This window comes from Scleropages formosus, chromosome 12 (genome assembly GCF_900964775.1).
Source record: "Scleropages formosus chromosome 12, fSclFor1.1, whole genome shotgun sequence".
Taxonomy (NCBI): Eukaryota; Metazoa; Chordata; class Actinopteri; order Osteoglossiformes; family Osteoglossidae; genus Scleropages; species Scleropages formosus.
In genome coordinates this window covers 10,173,085-10,193,188 of record NC_041817.1, presented here as the reverse complement: position 1 = coordinate 10,193,188, position 20,104 = coordinate 10,173,085, and the positions used below count along the sequence as shown (strand labels likewise).

At 40.6% G+C, this 20,104-nt stretch overlaps 1 protein-coding gene across 2 annotated transcripts in view; it reads right to left on the bottom strand.

Moving 5' to 3' along the window:
* Positions 1-19,512, bottom strand: part of LOC108929452 (GDNF family receptor alpha-2-like) — a 67,438-nt gene extending 47,926 nt beyond the window's left edge. For both annotated transcript variants that reach the window (XM_018743974.2, XM_018743975.2), the window contains exons 1-2: positions 18,362-19,512; positions 14,676-14,990 (exon numbers count right to left, since the gene is read on the bottom strand). In XM_018743974.2, coding sequence (XP_018599490.2) covers positions 14,676-14,990; positions 18,362-18,401 — 355 coding nt within the window. In that variant the 5' untranslated portion in view covers positions 18,402-19,512. The remainder of the gene's footprint in view (positions 1-14,675; positions 14,991-18,361) is intronic.
* Positions 19,513-20,104: the final 592 nt, after the last annotated feature.

The following is a 20,104-nucleotide window of genomic DNA, read 5'->3' as shown; positions in this document are numbered from 1 at the left end:
ACATGCTGTTCAGGTTCCCCCATAGTGTGTGAGTGACTGATATATGGATGAGTGACCCAGTGTAAGTAGTGTATCTAGCAGTGTAAGCCACCTTGGTGAATAAGGTGTGTGGGCTGATAACACTACATAGAGTTTGTTGGAAGTTGCTTTGGAGTAAAATGTCTGCTATGTAAATAAATGTAAGACTTGCATTTGTTGGGACACTTTAGCCAGATTGCTTTCCTTCCACTGCCCCCCAGTAAAGTGTTAATATTTTATTGCTAAGCAAGAGTTAGACAACTGGCCCAGAATCCTACAAAAGTTAAAAAAGTTAAAAGTTACATGCTTCCTACAAAAACTGAAGTTCTGTTCTTTAAGAAACAGCGAAGAAGACACACAAGAACAAAAACTTGGAATAAACATGTGGAATGAGGTCTCCCTCATGACACAGCTGCATAACAGCTTTTAAAGAAAGCCATGCTTTTTTTTAATAAATATTTTTGTCTCTATATTCTTGAATAATGTCAGGTTATACAATTATACAACAACAGTACAACAGTGCCACTCCTGGGACTTGAACCTTAAGGTCTAGATCAACAACTGTTACAGTGATAGAAATGACTTTTAAAGAAGTATTCATATCCTCAGAATGTCAACATCACTTATGTCCTTGGCGTAAAAATGGCTGTTATTGCAGGTGCAATAATGTAACAGACAAAACAAGCTTTTACAACTACGCTGAAAGAGGATTTGCAACTAATGGCGTTTCATTTAGTCATGCAATTTTCTCCTGCCCCTTGGATCCAAACCAGCGGGTCAGCAGTAATGGAAGAAATTAAAGCAAAGCAAGCATTAGACTCTAAGGACTGGCTAATTCATTTCTTATGAACACAGCAAATAAGCTCTTGTCCTTTCACCATCACAACCCTCCCCCACACACACACACACACACACACACACACAGAGTCCAACTGCATCTTTTTCAGCACACGAGGTACATTTATTTTTCTGCTTCTTATCATGGTTAAATAACTAGACTGGAAGGATCCCTTCATGTCCCAAAATGAAAAGCAGAATTGGTGTGAAACCTGAAAGTTGCATGTCAGTGCTTTTCGGTGAAGATCCTTTACTGTTTGCTCTATTCTTCTCTAAGACCTCACTTAATCATAAACACAAGGCTTTCTGCATTGTTCCAGTACTTATCGTCATTTGTCACAATGTGGATATGCACTCAAAATATCATGGAAAATTGATATTTCATTGAACTGGCAGTTTTTTTTCTTTGTTTCAAGATTGGTCGAAACAGATTATTTTGTTTGTTATCGTGCCATAAACGCCATAGAGCGCTTTTTACTTGCAGTGTTTATGTCAGTCTATGTTGGTCCAACTTTCTCCCTGCATCCTAATGCGATTTTGCGTAATTTCTGTGCTGCTTTGTTTGTTACAATGTAATTACTGAAGGCAGAACAATTACATGATGTATTGCCTCTGTGGGAGAATGTTAATCATGGCCTTCTTCAGTGGAGAACCTCTGTGTAATTTATTACATCTGCAGAAGCTAATTGACTTGGCGCCATCAAGCCTTTTGAGTGTGGCCCTTGTTTAGGTTCACATTTGTCAAAGCTGTGGCAGATGTACAATAAACAATGTGCTTCAGCCCGCCCTGCTTCCAGATTTGCTTGTGGGCTTAATGTAACGTTATCTCCGAGTTTGACTTTAATGCGCACAGCAGACGCTCACATCTGTGAATCAGTGTTGATTCATTAAAGTCCCATTCACACCACACTTTTCAAAATGTTTTACCATCTGTTGAGGGTGAGATGGTTGTACAAAGCATTTGGTATATGTGTTGTCAGGTATTCACATTTCTGTCATTATATACATCTTCATGAAAAAAATATGATTTCAGGGTCAGAGAATAATTTCTTTTTTCGAAAAATTAAGTTGTTTGGGGGGCATGGCGGCGCAGTGGCGCAGTGGGTTGGACTGGGTCCTGCTCTCTAGAAGGCCTGGGGTTCAAGTCCCGCCTGGGGTGCCTTGTGATGGACTGGTGTCCCGTCCTGGGTGTGTCCCCTCCCCCTCCAGCCCTATGCCCTGTGTTGCCGGGTTAGGTTCCGGCTCCCCGCGACCCTGTATGGGACAAGTCGTTCAGACAATGTGTGTTTGTGGAGTTTAAAAATGCCCAATCCAGCAGACCATGGTATAAATTTCAACAAGATCATTACAATCAAAATAGAAGATATCTTCAGCTAGCAGTCAACAGATACATACAGAGCACAGGCTGATTATGACCTTTTGTGCTTAACTGTGTCATTAATTCTTAGTCCATATGCATGGCAGTGGTGCTGTAGAACAACGGGAGTTGTCCAAAGGCTGGAAAGCAGCTGCAAAAAATGTTTCCATGTTCAAACTCATGCCACAACCCTGTGAAAATCACTGAACATTATTTGGGCTGTGGTCCAAAAAGAATATCAACTCAAGCTTTTTCATTCCTTTGTGAGTAGACATGTAGTGCATAGAGCTGCTGGGGAACTGAGGATTACAGTGAGAAGATGATATAGGTGAGCGTAACCCTTGAAGAGTTGGCTCTGAGTTATGTCTCCTGTGGGTAGGAGGAGCATCAATACCGCCTCAGACAGCAACATGTTCATTAATTCTACTTCTACTTTGCTCTTTAGCACTGAAAGTTCCCCGTGTCTGCAGTGAGCATTTTTCACTTATTTCCTTCAATTCCAGTTGAGACAGTACCTGACATGAAATAAAGAGCCTAAACAGTGAGAAGAACATTCACAGCTAGAGAATATTCACAGATTGCTCTACTACTGTTCCTACTCTGAAGTCTTGCAAGAAATAAGTGAGAGCAGAAAAAAAAAAAAAAAAATTCAGCTAAAGAAAGATCTGCTGTGTGAAATGCAGCTGTAATACAGTATGATGTATATATGTTGCCCAGTATCTCATTCCATTGCACATCAACCCACGCATTTAAAAGAAATTACCGCAATAAAAATGCTTAATGCCTTGCACCATGAGTGTCACACTCCTGTCACTGCACTTCTGCTTGATTTGATTAGAATCCATTTCCCAGACTTAATTAGCCTAGTTAGTATTTCAAGTAAATACACAGTTTGAAATAATTATTTTCTCTCCAAATGTACTTGGTAATTGGAAAACAAGTAAAAAATCAAAATGGTTGAGCTAATTAAATAATAATAATAATAATAATAATAATAATAATAATAATAATAATAATAATAATAATGAAAATATCGGAATACATATGCAGTGGAAAACATATGTCAATGGTCCTCCATTAATTCATTTTGGCACCCAACTATAATTCTTACACTGTATGGAAAATATATTTAACAAATGTAGAGGAAAAACTACTTGGTTTTCATTTAAGTTATTCTCTTCATATTCATTATTTTTTGAATGTATTTTTTTTGTTTAATAATGATGCAATAAAAATGTGTGGAAAAAATGCTACAACTACCAAAAAGTGAAACCTGAATCCAGCCAGTCGTTAAACAATCACTGATAAATCATTGTTTATTTACATAGAAAGACAGATGGTGGAGTACTTAATGAGTTGACCTTGTGACACACAAGATGCTGAAGATTCTAATTCTATACTTTTTTCACTAATGTATGAAATAGAACAACATAAAAGGTATTGCCATGAGGGGTGTGGTGGGCTTGGCCAGGTCCCACTCTCTGGAAGGGCTGGGGTTCGAGTCTTGCTTGTGGTGCCTTGCAATGGACTGGTACCCGGTCCTTGGTGTGTCGCCTCCCCCTCCAGCCTTGTGCCCTGTGTTGCTGGGTTAGGCTCCAGTTTGCTAGAACCCTGCTCGGGACAAGCGGTTTCAGACTGTGTGTGTATTGCCATGATTATTTAATTTTCTTTGGTAGTGCTGGAAGTTGGCGCCACAAATTAATCAATTTGTAATGAACACAGGATTATCGAAAAACCTTAAAGTTACTTACAAAACATCCTTAAACATAAGCTAAACCAAGATCGCTGCTGTCTCACAGTGCCTGGGTGGTGCGAGTGGACGTGGGTTCAATCCCCGCTCAGTCTGTGTGGAGTTTGCATGTTCTCCCCATCTTTGCATTGGTTTCCTCCCACAGTCCAAAGACATGCTGTTCAGGTTCCCCCCATAGTGTGTGAGTGACAGAGAGAGTGTGTTCCACTGATGTATGGATGAGTGACCCATTATAAGTAGTGTATCTAGCAGTGTAAGTCACCCTGGTGAATAAGGTGTGTGGGCTGATAACACTACATAGAGTTCATGGGAAGTCACTTTGGAGAAAAGCATCTGTTAAATAAATAAATGCAAATGTAAACTCTACTTCACCTTCAAAAATACAGAATTGATACAGACTGTATTTCTGATATTGGGGGGTGCGGTGGCACAGTGGGTTGGCCCACAGTCCTGCTCTCTGGTGGGTCTGGGGTTCCAGTCCTGCTTGGGGTGCCTTGCGATGGACTGGCGTCCTGTCCTGGGTGTGTCCCCTCCCCCTCCGGCCCTACGCCCTGTGTTGCCGGGTAGACTCCGGTTCCCCGTGACCCCGTAAGGGACAAGCGGTTCTGAAACTGTGTGTGTGTGTGTATTTCTGATAGTATTGTGACTTTATATGTTGTGTCACATTTTCTACACTGACCTTAACAAAATGCACTGAATAACTAGAAAATGTTCACAACAGTCACTGTGTATTTATATTACACAGCAATACACCATATAGTACTACTATAATATTAAGCAAATGGGCCTATAAATTGCAATTAGCACAATATGATTGAAGAGGACAGCTGTATTGCAGCTAGTTTAACTTTTTAATTAAAAGGCAAGCCTTTAACATGCTATTCTTTAATATGTTTTGATGCAATTATTTTGTATTACATTAAATTTAACTCGTAATTAAAACTGGAATACCTGGGGTCAGCGTGTCACAGTTTGACTTTCATGTCTTTCTGAAGGCAAAACCTTTGTGCCGTTGTTTGTAAGTGATGGTGGGAATGGAGAGCTGGATTTAAGCAGAAAGTAACCTGCCTCGTGTCCCGGGGGAGAAATGGCTTGCGTTCCTAAGATAGGCACTTGCCAGGAATCACTGGCAATCCATGCTTCTTTTGTGTTTACTGTAACTGACAAACTAATTTCACAGCCATTTCAGCCCTGTGGGAACAGTTTCATGTAAAATTTGTAAGTACTGATACAAGAATAGATCAATTTTGATCATGGAGTTTGCATTTGCTCGTTGATTCTACATCCCTGTGCCTGTTTTACAATGATATCACAATCAAGGTTTTTTCTCGTCTCTTTCTACTCAGAACTAATTAGAATGCAAAAGACTGGTGACAAGACTGAACTATATCATTAATCAGTATTTATGTGCTCAACACATTCTTGTTAATTTAATTTTACTTGGCTGTCGCTCAATTTACTCCTATAGGAATTTGACCAGTTCCTTGCCCGGGCAATTTGTGTGAGCTTAATGTAATGAGCACATGAATCTTACAGAACATTTAAAGAACAGCCTGTAAGAAATCTCCATCTTTTTAGTAATCCAAAATAATGAATATCCCGCTGGTAGAAAATACATATATAAATTTATATTTTTATTTCACAATAATTTTGCATTCAATTCTAAATACTATTAAAAAAATAAATCTTTAAACGCACAGTGTCTTCGTTCTGTCTGAAAAACAGCCTTTCACCATTTCCCAATATCCATATCCTTACTTTACATAGGACCTTCTACACTGTAGAATCTACAGGTAGCGACTGAAATATGTGCACTTAGAGTACAGCAGCATCAAACAAAACAGCCACAATTCAGTAATTATGTGAATGTGTACGTGTATGAATAAATGTAAATGTATTTATTTAAGTCTTCTGTCTGTTGTGGGATGCACATTTGTTTACTCTGAGTTGACCATCGCATCAGAGAAACCATCTGTTAAATGCATAGATGTAAGTGTAAAGGTAAATGAGTATAAAGTCTTACTGCATTCACGGTACTATTTGCTAAATTGCTTTGCTTCTGCTGATAAGTAAAATATATATATATATATATATACAAATCTCCATCACAATGACATTTGTTTTAAGATTGCATTGTACTCCACAAACCAAAGAAACATCACAACCCTCTGGACTGAAATGTCATGAGTCTCTTAGCCATTTCCTTTGCTTGGTTATGACAACTTTCCACCAGAGGATTTGAACAGAATGCTAAGGCTTTAATTTGCACATGTGTCTGTCAGCATAAAGGATACTAATATGAGATGACAACATAATGTGATACAGACAAATCTATTTCCTCAAAATAATCATCAGAAATAACTTATCTGCAACAAAATTCCACAATAAACATTGAAAATCTCCATCTATTTTTATATTAACTCACATGTCGATATTTTAGATTACAGAAAAAATTGACTGGACTTCTAAAAAATGTTCTTAAACACCAGTCAAGAAATATAAACCAAACAGAATTATTTCATCCCATCACACTATATAATAGCGTTAATATACTGTAAACAGTACAGACACTTCACTTCAGTACACATGAATTCTGAATATACAATAAGTAAATAGATATCTAGGGGGCAACTGCAGCTTAGTCTCTTCATTATCATATGCCATTAGAGATAAAGCATTTTTGTGGCTGCAGTAATGAGCAACAGCCCCAAGAGCTGCATTGAGCTGTAGGTTTCATATACCATGTGTAAGAGAAATGTTATAAAACTCAAACCTGTGGAAAAAGAAAGCATTATTAGCTTTAGATAAGCAAAAAAGCTTCCTTTATACAAGAAATAACTGTACACTCATTATAGGCTTGTTATTTGACAGTCCTCCGGCTACACATTTTTTAATAAATAACTTCCTGGTTGTTTTCTAGATGATTAGCCTGAGGGTTAAAAACTAATCCTTATAATTGAGATGCAATTTGACTTGGTTACCATTTTGCCTTCAACAAATCTTGAGCGTGGTATGATGAATAAAGTGCACACTCCTCTGTGAGAAGGTTCAAGTTACTGGTAACCTCCTGGAGTGATGCACAAACACACATATGGAAGAAGAGCTATTCTCATTTTCTTCATTTTGAAGAAAGTGTCAGTTGGGTCTCCACTATGCTTGCATCTGAAAAGAAGTGCTGTTCCTACATTTACACTTATTCATTTAGCTGACACTTTTTTCCAAAGCTACTAACAATATTAAGGTACTCACAGTTATTTACCGATTTGTACAGCTAGGTAATTTTTTTACTGGCACAATTTAGGGTAAGTGCCTTGCTCAAGAGAACTACATCCAGATATGGGAATAGAACTCATGACCTTTGGGGCCAAAGGGAATAGCACTAAGCACTACAATACCATTGCTTCCTTTGATTTTTTTTTTAAGGCACTCTCAACTAATTGCAGAATTTGCAAGCATTGATTCCCTTAGGATGAAACGATTAGAGGCATGGTATCTTCAGTAAAGCGATGACCCACAGAATGTATCTGTAACAAAAGAGAAACTGAGAGAGCTTTTCATTTTACCCCTTTAAGAGCACGTATGACACATGACAGGTTCTTTTCAGTAAAAAAACAGTAAAACGCTTCACCGAAGGAAATTTGATGGCTTTCTCTAAGAACCCTCTTTTATTTATTCACTGCTCTTGGAGATGTTTTGAGAAAATGGATGGTCCTCTGACAACGAGGACCAATCACATACACGAACAACCAAAAAACTCAGCAGACTTTAATGTTATATACTGAAACGTTCCCCAAAAATTCCCTCTTTTTTTACATAAAAGCAGGTCTTTTGTTGTTAATATTTGTAATACATGGCTGCTATCTCATGCAGTGTAATTATAGGATTGTCAACGGTTTGTTGAATCATGTGTGGCTGGATTTTAATTGATGAATGGACGTGTGGACACATAGACAACTGATGACAGATTCCCTGTCACTTCCATTAACAGAAGAAATGCCAGCCAGAGCTATAAATTTTCACATTGTCAGGATGTTGGAGTCTTTCTCACAACTCATTCAAATTTAGACAGTGAAGTAACATCAAGTTTAGAAATAACATTTTATATGTGACATGGCATTACTGCAAAATAACAGTTCACTCCCATTAAACCCTCTCATACTAAATGTATTCTGGATAAATGGACAAATGACTAATACATAAGTGGCTCACATAAAACATGCTTAACGTGGATCCTGCTATATTATTATTAACAAAATACCGTATAGTGCTCCATTATGAATGCATTTGTTATATTAAAATTACAGAGTGGACATCGGAAATGGTTTAGAGGAGCACTCTCTGGTTGACTTAGGGAAAAAAGTGAAAGGATCATTTAATTCTGCTATTTAAAGGGGAAAAGGTTCTAATAAGGTCTCAGGGGATGGAAAGCCAAAGACGCTGCATTTCTTCAACTCTTCCACTTTTGGAGTTATTAATGCGGTTGAGAAGGTGACACAGGATGTGCTGTTTGAGAGAATGGAAATGGCATGAAATGTTTCACCGCAACTGTTACATTCTAGTGTATGTTGTTCTAATTAGAACAGTCACCAAATAACAAATAAACACCTTAATTTCCTTAGTGCCCCTTTAGACCTTTATTCAGCCCATCAGCCAGGCCTATTTGAGGTTTTAAATTGAGCAGTAATTGGTTCGGGATTACAATTCTGTATTTTCACAGGAGAAAAAGACTATTTAGTGCCCCGTGTGTATGCTAGCTAGAAGTGCTTATGTAAGACAACACTTATTGATTAGAAATCTTTCTACTTGTATTTATTCTGGTGAAGGAGATAATGTTAGCTAAATAAAACTGAAGCATCCACTGAGGAGCTGAGGAATCATAGGAAACGATTCAACCATTCTGTGTGGGCCCATTTACCTTCTAGTGAGCTCGTCTGACCCACAAAAACAGATTTACAATTCACGAGGCAACACTCTTTCGGCAACTTTAAATAAACCTGGGCTTCCTACAGTGCTTTTCAGGCTGGTAGCCTGACAGGCCTAAGATTTGCACTGACTTTACAAGGATTTCCTTATGGATCAACACATAGGCCTCTGTTAAATTAATGGGAAGCAGCCACTGAAGCATGATAATGAAGCTATTTTCCATAATCCTGGTATCTACAGATACACAATATTGTGGCCATAAAAAACAACTAATTGTAGCAACTGAAGATTATTTTCTGGAGTCCTATTGGTGAAAACTATTTGAAACAGGTCCTATATTTTATGTAAATGTAAATTTCCAAACTTCAACTAAACATGATTTATTCCAATTAGATTACACTTGTACAAAGCTGTGAAATTTGCACTTTGGATGTTTAATCTCTAAATGACAATTTATGGTGAATCTGAGCAGATGCAAACACGTTATCAACTACACCCTCTAAACACCATTTAAGCTCATTCTCATACTGTCATCTTTGTACAATGAACAAGTCATTGAAGGAAAATAACTTCAGTGATGTTGAAACATTCTCCTGTTTGATTTTCGGCACAATTAGCAGCAGCATTCCTTCAAAAGCTAATAACTTCATTAAATAAATTATTGAATTAGTGCTCAAACATTACAAAAAGAAGTCGCTGTAAAAAGACAGCAAATTCATTAGCACTAGCGTTGAGCTCAAATCTTCAAGAAATCAACCAGGTTTACTCCAAATGGGATGCAAACTGATAGAATCATAACTTTTGATTTTAATGTATCCAAGGTCATTATGTTTGGAGGAGATTTATAGATGAACAGATGCAGTCTATTGCACCAGTGACACTACGGAATCTGGTGGAACAGACCAAGTCGCCTCACATGTCCACCTGTTTAGCAACATCTATCCATTCAATTTCAATAACTGCTGGACCTAAGCAGGGTCGGGGTGATGTTGAGCCTGTCCCAGAATCACTGGGTGCAAAGCTGAGGGGGGTACAACCTGGATGGGATGGCAGTCCTTCTCAGGGTTGTCATATCCATACTCACTCATTCACAAGCTAAGGGAAATTTAAAGTCATCAGTTCACCTAAACTGCATGTATTTGGACTGTCGGGGGGCGGAACTGGAACACCCGGAGGAAACTTAAGCAGACAAGGGTGGGAAGACGCAAATCCCACACCGACTAAGCGGGGAATCACACCCATGTTATCTCACACCAACCAGATGCTGTGAGGCTGCTACACTACTCACGGCACCAACACATTTGCTTAGCACCAGGCTAAGTGAAATGATTAAAAGTCACAAACAAACAAAAGTACAACTCCTAGCACCACAGGCACGATGTGTCTAAAGGGTAGTTGTCAAATAAACTGTCTCCCTTTGAAACGTCTTTTTTTATTCTAAAACCTCAAAGTGTAGAAGACTTGGGCACATACTGGTCTATCACTGCTACACTGAATTCTTCTGTCCAAAGTTGAGTCGGGATGGTTGCATGAGTAATAAAAGAGCTTTTGTGAACAACTCAATCTCATCATTATGCTCTTTCAGTTCAGCTTGATCTTGCAGCATACATTCCTTGTGCGCTACACTATATGTAACACCTGCTAGAGGAACTACTTCAGTCCATAACTACAAAACTGCATTTGTTTTATATAATGTATGCACAACACTTGGGCACAAAAAGACAAAAAAGTTATTATTTATCTTTTAGTCTGAAGTTCTTTCCTGCCACCACAACCATGTGAAATTAATAAATCCACTTTAAACTAAAATGTCTTGATTAATTAAAAATAAGAGATCAAATAAGCCTGAATTAAAGTTTAATTTGAGTTGATCTTTTTAAAATTTGCAGTGAATTAAATTTCCCATTCTTTCAGCTACTGAAACCTTATCCATGCATTTATTAATGTATAATGATCAAGCACCTAATACTTAAAATTCTCAGTTCAGAAGCTTTCCTTAGAGCTAGCCAGTTTTTACATCAAGTTTCAGTTTTCTAAATCAAAGCAATGATCTATATTTTTATGGACATTTAACTTCAAATGTGTGTCTGACCATTTTATAAATGGACACCAATGAATTTAAATCGGTGCTGCTGCCTTTTACTGAATGGGATAACTGGCCTGCAAAATATGTGCAAAATCCAAAATCTGTCAAAATGTTACCAACAGAGACAGAGAGGGAGTTTCACCTCCATAAGTATGCACAGGTTCCTGTAATAAATTGGGAAGAAAGAATCCCTTGTAACCACAGGAGACTGTCTACTTTTACCATGAAGGCAGGCACACACACACACACACACACACACACACACACACACACACACACTGTCTGAACCACTTGTCCCATATGCGGTCACAGGGAACCAGAGCCTAATCCAGCAACACAGGGCATAAGGCTAGAGAGGGAGGGGACACACCACAGGACAGGACACCAATCCATCACAAGGCACTCCAAGCAGGATTCAAACCCCAGACCCACCAGAGAACAGGACCCGGTCCAACCCACTCCGCCACTGCGCCACCGCACCCCCCTACCAATTAATGCATAAACTAAATTAATATACTTTAAAATTATCTCAAAAACAATACAACAAATTTGTTCCTGCACAAGAGTTTAATTCCCCTTATTATTAAGACATCTTTCATTACGAGTCAAACACAGACTGCTATTTGCTTACAAATATCACAATGCTAGTCCATGGAAGGGCAGTCTCACGCCTGGTGGCATTTAAGAGTCGTCAGTTCACCTGAACCACACATTTTCAGAATGCGGGAGGAATCCTGCACAAAGAAATGAGAACGTAAAAACTCCACACAGACCGAGCCGGATTCAAACCAACGTCCAAATCCACAGCTTAGTTGCTGTGAGGCAACAGCACTAACCAGTGTGCCACCATGGAGCTCTGAGCTTAATGAGTGTAATGATCAAAAATAATGGCACTGAGTGTAAAAGGGATATAGTCTTGTCATGGAAGGATCACGCCTTCAAATGCAGTCACAGTTAAAGGGATTCTGTTTGGTACTGCTAAAAAGTAATGAACATGGCATAGTCATTGCCATAATGTCCAAGACCTAAGCCAATGGCCTATCTTAGAAAAAAAAATTATTTACTGCTCCTAGCAAGATGATTTAGGACCCCTTTGGAGTGGAAGGATGAGATGCCCGGGGAAAAGTTAAGCACACAGCAACGGTCTCTCGGTGCTTCCCGGTCTCGCAGGCACTCTTTATTAGTGTGGATGGCTGGGGTAATGGTCTCTGACTGCTGCCATTGCTCATGGAACTAATAGCTGCATTGCGGGATCCCGGGTGAAGGGCATTAGCTACAATACAGTGCCAGCTCAAGTTCCCACAGTCTCTTGCCATGTGACCTTTTGAGGACAGGAATTCCAAAAAAAGAGCAACCCTTCGCAAAAGACCCCAGGCCATTGTTTCCTTTTGTCTGGGTTTCTAATCACCCTCTGTGTGGAATTGGAGCTTCAGCATATCTCCAATCCACAAAGACTATCAGTGTCCGTGACTTCTTTTCATTTTGTTTCCCATTGGGATTTCCATGGTGTGAGCTAATAAAATAAGCCTTCTGATTTTTCTTCATATTATTGGACTGAAGAATGCCCTTTTTCTTTAAAATCCAGTGAGTGCAATTGCACACAAGACACCAATATCCCAATGGGATATAAGGTAAAAAAGACAAATACGTATTCAGCACCCCATCTCTATTCATCAGAGCCCTGGAAATCACTGCATTCGAGTAGCACAGTTTTCAGATCCTGCAAAAATGTTTACAGTTAGAAGTCCAAAAGAAGATAGAATGGTCTTGCTCTGGGCTGCCTTTTTGTCTTCATGACACTCTCTTTAGCACATACATCACAGTGTGGTGGGCAACTGCCCAAGAGCTACGCCATTTCAAAAATCCCCCTGCCTACAGGGGAACCCTTTAGGAACTGATGCTCTCCCTGTGGCTTCCAGGGCATCTAGTCATCTGGAGAATGACTTTTTAAGTGGCTGCTGAGGTTCCATGTGTCTGCAGGGAACACACACTCATACTGAGAAGGTAAAGAAGGTGGACAGTCGCAAATGAGAACTGCTCCCGTGTGAAAACGGTTCACAGCACTCAGGACTGGCCTACATTAATGCCCAGGCAGGATAAGACTGGTAGCTTGTAAATAACCTTTAATTTCCTCGGTCACCACAGAAGAGGCTTTTTCATTTCTTTCTCTGCTCTTTGGATCAGTGTGTTTAGCACTGCAGAAAGGGAAGTCTGTGCTCTTTTTGGTGACCTGATCTGTGGGGTATTTATGAGGAAGGAGAGGGGAGTGCTGTTTCAGCACCACATGGGCGGATAGCTCCCACTCCTGAGTAGAATGGCTCAGTTCTCCTTACTGCATCTTAGACGAAAAAAAATTATTCTGCTCGCATTGGCTGCTTTTACTGTTCCATTTCACTTCACTCTATTGAAGTATTGACTGCACCAAGCAATTATTCCATTGTGACGTTTTCTGAACAAACGCTCCTGTCACAGCAAGTTTTATCACATGCCACATACGCTAACTGAAGTAAAACACCAAAAAAGTCTAGACCTTTAAGAATCTCTCCTATACTGCATCTCAATTACTATGTGGCTATTATCATAAATAGCCACTTTTGGATCTAGGTACTACTCCTGTACCTAAAGTGTGGTTTTTTAGCTCTTTGCCAGTGCGTTTCTCAATACACTGCACATGCCTAAGCTTTTCAGAAGGTAGCTTCAGCAGAAACTGTTGGTGCGACAAATAGCATTAGCAGATAAAAAACAAAGAGTCACATGGGAAACATTTTAATGATGCTGCTGCTGCGCTGAGCCCAAAGTAGGACATTGAACTGGGTTCTCTGAGCAAAGTGAGTACAGCTACATCAGCAGCATTAGCAACATCAGAGCAGAAGTCAGGAGAGCATGAATGTACTTCCTTTAAGCAGTGCTCCTGCCACACTGCAGAAGGAATACAAAACTGAAATATAGCCATTATGTATGTAGAAGGAAGAAATATTAACATTAATCTATACTTGTTTAATTCTGAATTGGAGGGAAGACAAAATATATACTATAAATCTAGACTTTCACTGCGAGCTTTTGTAGACTCACCATAATTTCTTGTTCAAATGGCAAGTTAACAGGAAGCATTAGCTGTGTAAATAGGGCCTCTGCCATACTCCCCCAAAACCACCAAGGCTTGTGATAATAATTTAATCAGTAATGTGATGTTGTCTAGCACTCATAATCTATGCTTAATGCTCCTGAAGGCAAACGATTACAGCTCTCTTATAGGCATTAGCGTTATGTGATGGACAGCTTAGATAAAGCAAGACCGTCCACACATCTTGATTTTTCAAATCCCTTAATAGACAAGAAGTCAATTACACTCCATATCAATTTCAGTAGGGAGTTTCACTGGGAATTGTGATTTTGTTTTAATTATTTAAAGTGATGTAACAGGCCCTTTTATCCAGTCTGGCTTTTACATAGTAATTTATTTTGACATCTCTTGATGTAAGTTTAATACCTTGCTCAAGGATAAAACAGCACTGCATTTCGTACGGATTGAACTGTTCGATCACAAAACAATTTTCCACTATACTTATCTGTATCTTTTCTCTTTCCTTTTATTATAGTCTATATATGAACCAATATGTGGTGCCTTCACTATTCCTTGCCTTCACTACAGATTCAGACAAGCCAGTCTTCATAACATCCCACAAGAATGTTCTCACGCTTACCTTCAGTCAGGCCCATGTGAATGCTCCAGTAGCTCTGCAAGCACTGCAGTTCCTTCTTCATACCACGTTTGCAGCGGCAGTCATACAAGGGGCTCTCCTGCAGCACCTCCAGTGCCACTTGGCACTCCTTGTTGGCCAGCATGGTATTCCTATCCTTACCCACCAGGCACTGACGCATAATGCGGTAACGTGAGCTGCACTGGGGGTTCTGGTTGCACATGTCACTAGCCTTCAAGCAGTCCACTTGGGTCCTCGGGCTATGGGCCCCTGATGTAGTCAAGGCCGAAGAGCTGGCCAAGGAACTAATAACTTTATCTGCAGAGAGGGAAAAAAGTCACTTAGCCACAATATGTTGCATTTCCAAAACCATCATTACACCTGTAGCCAGTCATGGGATGCCTCAGCCAACACTGGCAGGGCCTGCAAATCCCACTGAGACAGAAAACCTGATTGCTTTTATGGTTTTCTCAGGTAATTGTTGAGGAAGTACATGAGCCAGGGGATAGGTGCAGGGGTCCAAGGTTCCACTGGACAAACAGTAAACAGCAATGCAATCTGAGATGAGGAAAGAATTCATGTTTTTCAGTGGATTTCTGTTGCAATGGGGCAGCAGGTGGTGTAATCAATATGAAATAGTCTTGTGTCCAAAAGATTCCAGTTTCATATCCCATGAGGGCTTGGTAAATAGCAAAAAGTGTTAATGTGTTGTTAAACAGTATGCGATGAAAAAAGTTTATGTTGATTAACCGAACAAGGCAATAACGGCAGATGTAAATAAAATGTACAGACTCTATATACATAAAATTCTCATGTGACCGAGGAAAGAATTTGAAAAAAGTGTTTCCTGCTACCACTAAGCACTTCACGTATGATTAAATGGTGAATACTTACATCCTGTTCTTTTTAATTGCCTCGTTGTATCAGAAATTTACACAGACAAACATTGACTGAAACCGCTCGTCCCAAGTGGGGTCGCAGAGAACCGGAGCCTAACCTGGCAATGCAGGGTGTGGGGCTGGAGGGGCAAGAAACGCACACAGGACAAGATGCCAGTCTATCGCAAGGCACCCGAAGTGGGACTCGAACCGCAGACCCACCAGAAAGCAGGCACAGGCCAAGCCTGCTGCGCCACCACACCCCCCATCAGAACATCACTTCTGCCAAATTAATGCAATCATTTTTCCAGGAAAATGTGCTGTCAAGCATTACACGGGTAGCCATTATTCTTCTAAGTCGCTCTAAGAATCTAAACATTATTTTTTTCTCTTTTACCCTTCCTCTTTTCTCATGTGATGGTTACCTGCATTGAAATATATGTGTTTTACATTAATTCTTGAGAGGTTACAGTTCAGTGGCTGTTTCATGTTTTGTTAATATGTCAAAGCATGGGCTCGACTCCAAACTAGTCTTTAGCCAAAGGGTGACTTTTGATCAGTTATGTACCACAAGCGAATTCTCACGAAGTTTACGGAGCAGACTGTGTGTGCACAGATTGTGCCACAGGGAAAGGCTGAAAAGGTGTACATGAATACAAAGCGCTGCAAGGTTAAATGCCACACAGATGTTGGCAATATAAAATACTGCTGAAATGCATGCTACCTGCTTTGATTTCCTACGCGTTCTTACAATCGCAACTGGGTTTCTCTGCGTGTATCTGCAAACTTAGAACAATGTGTGTAAATGGGCTGCATTCCTAGTCTGCAGTCATAGTCACTTTTTCAACACAAAGTCACTTTTACAAGTGAACACATTTTTAAATTCCATCCACTGCATGTGGGATGTCAGTGTGGACCTCAAGGCCCGGTCCCCTGGACCCTTCGAGCTTTTATACCCCACAGAAACAACACTACAACACATTCATTCAGCACACAAAAGTGTGTGCACAAGAGGCTGAAAACGACATCATGTGTGCACACAAATAAAAAGGCTGCAGTATTATTTCTATATTACTCTATTGCTTTATTACACACAAAAATACGGCAATAGTATTTCCTCTGCAATAACTACAACTGATAACTGCTATGATGCGGATAAAAGGATATTAAGAGCTCTAATCATTGATTTTGCAAAGAAATATAAACACTGCATACAAAGCAAGTTAAAGTAACCTTAAACGGATACTGAAATTACTTAATGATCTTAAAGGACCTTAACCAAATATACTTATTTATGTATGTATTAGAAGGGGTGCGGTGGCACGGTGGCCGGCGGGCTTGGCCGGGTCCTGCTCTCTGGTGGGTCTGGGGTTCGAGTCGTTCTTGGGGTGCCTTGCAATGGACTGGCGTCCCGTCCTAGGTGTGCCCCCCCCCACCCCCAGCCTTGCCGCGACCCTGCTCAGGACAAGAGGCTTGTGTGTGTGTGTGTGTGTGTGTGTGTGCGTGTGTGTGATGTATTTACTATCTTATTACATAAATCCTGGTGCCAGACAGACAAACATAGGCTTAATCTAGTCAAAACTGGAATCTAACTAAACTTAATAATAATAATAATAATAATAATAATAATAATAATAATAATAAAACAAAGTGCTGGACATGAGCGACCCCTAGAGGTTGAACAAAAATGCTCGGTTGCGCGGCCTCAGCAGATGCATAAATGTTGTGAAGTGGCCATATCATAAAGATGATAATGACACTCACAGTACCCCACCAGTTCGAGGACCACTGGGAGACATGCACCCATAGTTGGGAACTGATGTTTGGACACGACGAGCGGAGGCTTCGCAGGACGTCGCTCGGGTCGCGCTCCGCCACGTCGCCCAGCGCGGCGTTACGGATGATCGGAGCGGGTCACGGTAACGAAGCGCCGTGTGTCGGTGCGCGGAGGCGGAGGCTCAGGCTTCACCTGGACTGAGGACGTGCGCGCGGTGGCATCTGCCAACACTTACTGTCCACCACCAGCAGCAGCAGCAGCAGCAGCCTTACACCACCAGCCACAGAATAAAAACCTGATGATACTGAGTGAGAATTGTTTCATCGCCGAGGCACGACTGATGTACTTATGTTCCATACGCACTGCATGTAACTACAGCGCTTTCGCATTCACTCATCTGCGGTTACATGTGACCTTGATCACGCTCCGCTTCTTCGCTTATTCTTATTGTCAGCGCGTGGAAACGCGCGGAAACGTTTAACTATTTATTGATCGACTGTGTTAGCTGCGGACACGGTCACAACAGGTACAATTCATACTCCACCCTTACACTTGGGATAATTTTCCCGATAGTTTTCCAGAAGATTCGGGTGTTTTCGTGCATATATTATTAAGTCATGTAAAAGGTCGAACTAGTAACAGTAAGTTAGATATAAAAAAAATTACACGTTAATACGAGAAACTCTTCTTGCAGTCAAAGTGTTGCGTTTGTGTGTGTATGTGTGCGCGCGCGTTTCCAATACGATTACATTTTCAAGTGCATTTCTGCCACTGGGATGCACATGCTTTGCACAAATGAAAAATGAACAAATCACTTCACCATATTTACTACTTATCTGCAAGCAAAAAATGTGTTTTCTTTAGTATCATAGTAGCAGTTCAGTCACTCATCGGTATACTAAGCACTATGATCTGTAGGTGTCGTTTGAGAAAATGTGTGTTTTTGTGCATAATTGGTTTATGCTTATTTATTTATAAAGATAAGATTTTGCTAAAAAAAAAAAAAAAGACGAATGCAACTTTAGTTTACTCACCAAACAGAAACAAGAAGCTGAAAAATCTCATGAGCATCATGATAAATCCAACACAAACTCCTAAGCAGGATTCGGGAAAACAGTGAAGCCCCGGCCTCTTCAAATCGTTCCCTCCGAAGAAAAAAAAAAATGTGTTATAATTTCCCTCAAAGCCCCACAGCCCCTGGTACGATTCCAGTGACTTCTTCTTCTTGATCGTCAAAATATCCCCGCATCATGTCTTCGGCGTTTGCTGTCCGGTACTGGCGCACTAGTACTGCCTCTAAATAATCCACAGTTTAGGGGGGAAACTTCACGACTGTGCGGAGAAGGGAAAGAACGGTTTTAATTCCAGGTTCCGAGAAAACAGTTACTGGAAGCGAAGTATCATGAGCGGTAACATCCTCCTGTCGCGCGCACGCTCTTCAGCGCATGATTTCTCTCTCCAAATGGGCTACTTTCTTTCGCTCTGTCTGTCTGGCTCTCCACGTTTCTGTCACTCGGCGCTGTCCTCCAAATTCCTCCGGTTTTGACGTTGCCCCAGCCAAAGGTCTTGACAGGCGCCAACTTTGCAAGAAGGGAAGCAGCTGGACACTGAGCGACGACTCAATCTTTCCGTCAGTCCCGAAGAAGAAGCGGCTGAGGGCAGCGCATTTTAAGCCATATGACTTGCTTGGACAGCAAATCCGTTAATTATATTATTAAGAGCCAAAGAGAAGGCAGTGCGGACGCGCCCTCGCCTTTTGCAAAAATCTAATGGGATTCCACTGGAAAAAGTGAGAAGTTATGAAATGAGCTCGGTGCCATTCCTCCTGCGGCAAACACAGGTCGTCCGCGCGTTCGCGACGCGTAAACGGCGCCCGTCGTCTTCTGCGCGCATACTTCTCTCTCTATGTACAAATTCAACCTCCAAGAGGAATTCTAAAGCGGCTATTGAATGATGTTTCAGCACTCGCACCCGCCGATTCTGTCCGTTGTATACATATATTGCTATATCTAGCCTATATATATTGCAGGATTTCGTGTGTTGTTCTCCACTTATGCCCGATCGACTGCACTCGGCACGTCGGAAAGTGCGGAGCTCCACTTTCTTTCGCGGAGGCACTGAGAAGATCAACTTTCCCGACCCTCTTCCGCTGTGGTGCCGCGACACGGCTAATACCGGCGCGACAACTGCGCGGCAGACGTCCGTAATGACCGCCCGCGCACAGCCCGCGCACAGCCCGCACACAGCCTGCGCTGCGCAGCTGCTCTCACACACTGGCAGCTGTGAACAAACGAAGCCTTTCAATAACACACTTCCAGACCTTAGAATAAGCACAGAAAGATATGTTTTCCTTTCCTTTCTTTTTCTTTTAAAAAAAGAAGCGCAATATAAATCGTTTTTGTTACGTAACTCCGGTTGATCTGATTAGTTTTTTTTTTGTTTGTTTTGTTTTCTGGGTCGCGTTAGTTTATGATTTGTTTGCTTATGTTCTCAAACATGGATTGTTTCATTTTGTTACCTTAGACTAAGGCTTAGTATGGTATGGTGTAGAGTACTACAGGATAAAACAGTAAAGATACAATATAGTGTATATATGAAGGTTTATAGCTAGCTTCTTTTGGACTTTTTCAGAGTTTACCAGAGGAATAGCAGCAGCAACAACAATAATAGCAATGAATATTTTTATTATTATTAATAATAATAATAATAAGAAGAAGAAGAAGAATAACAACAACAATTTTTTCAAATAAGGTGTGACTAATGGCTCTTTGCACAAA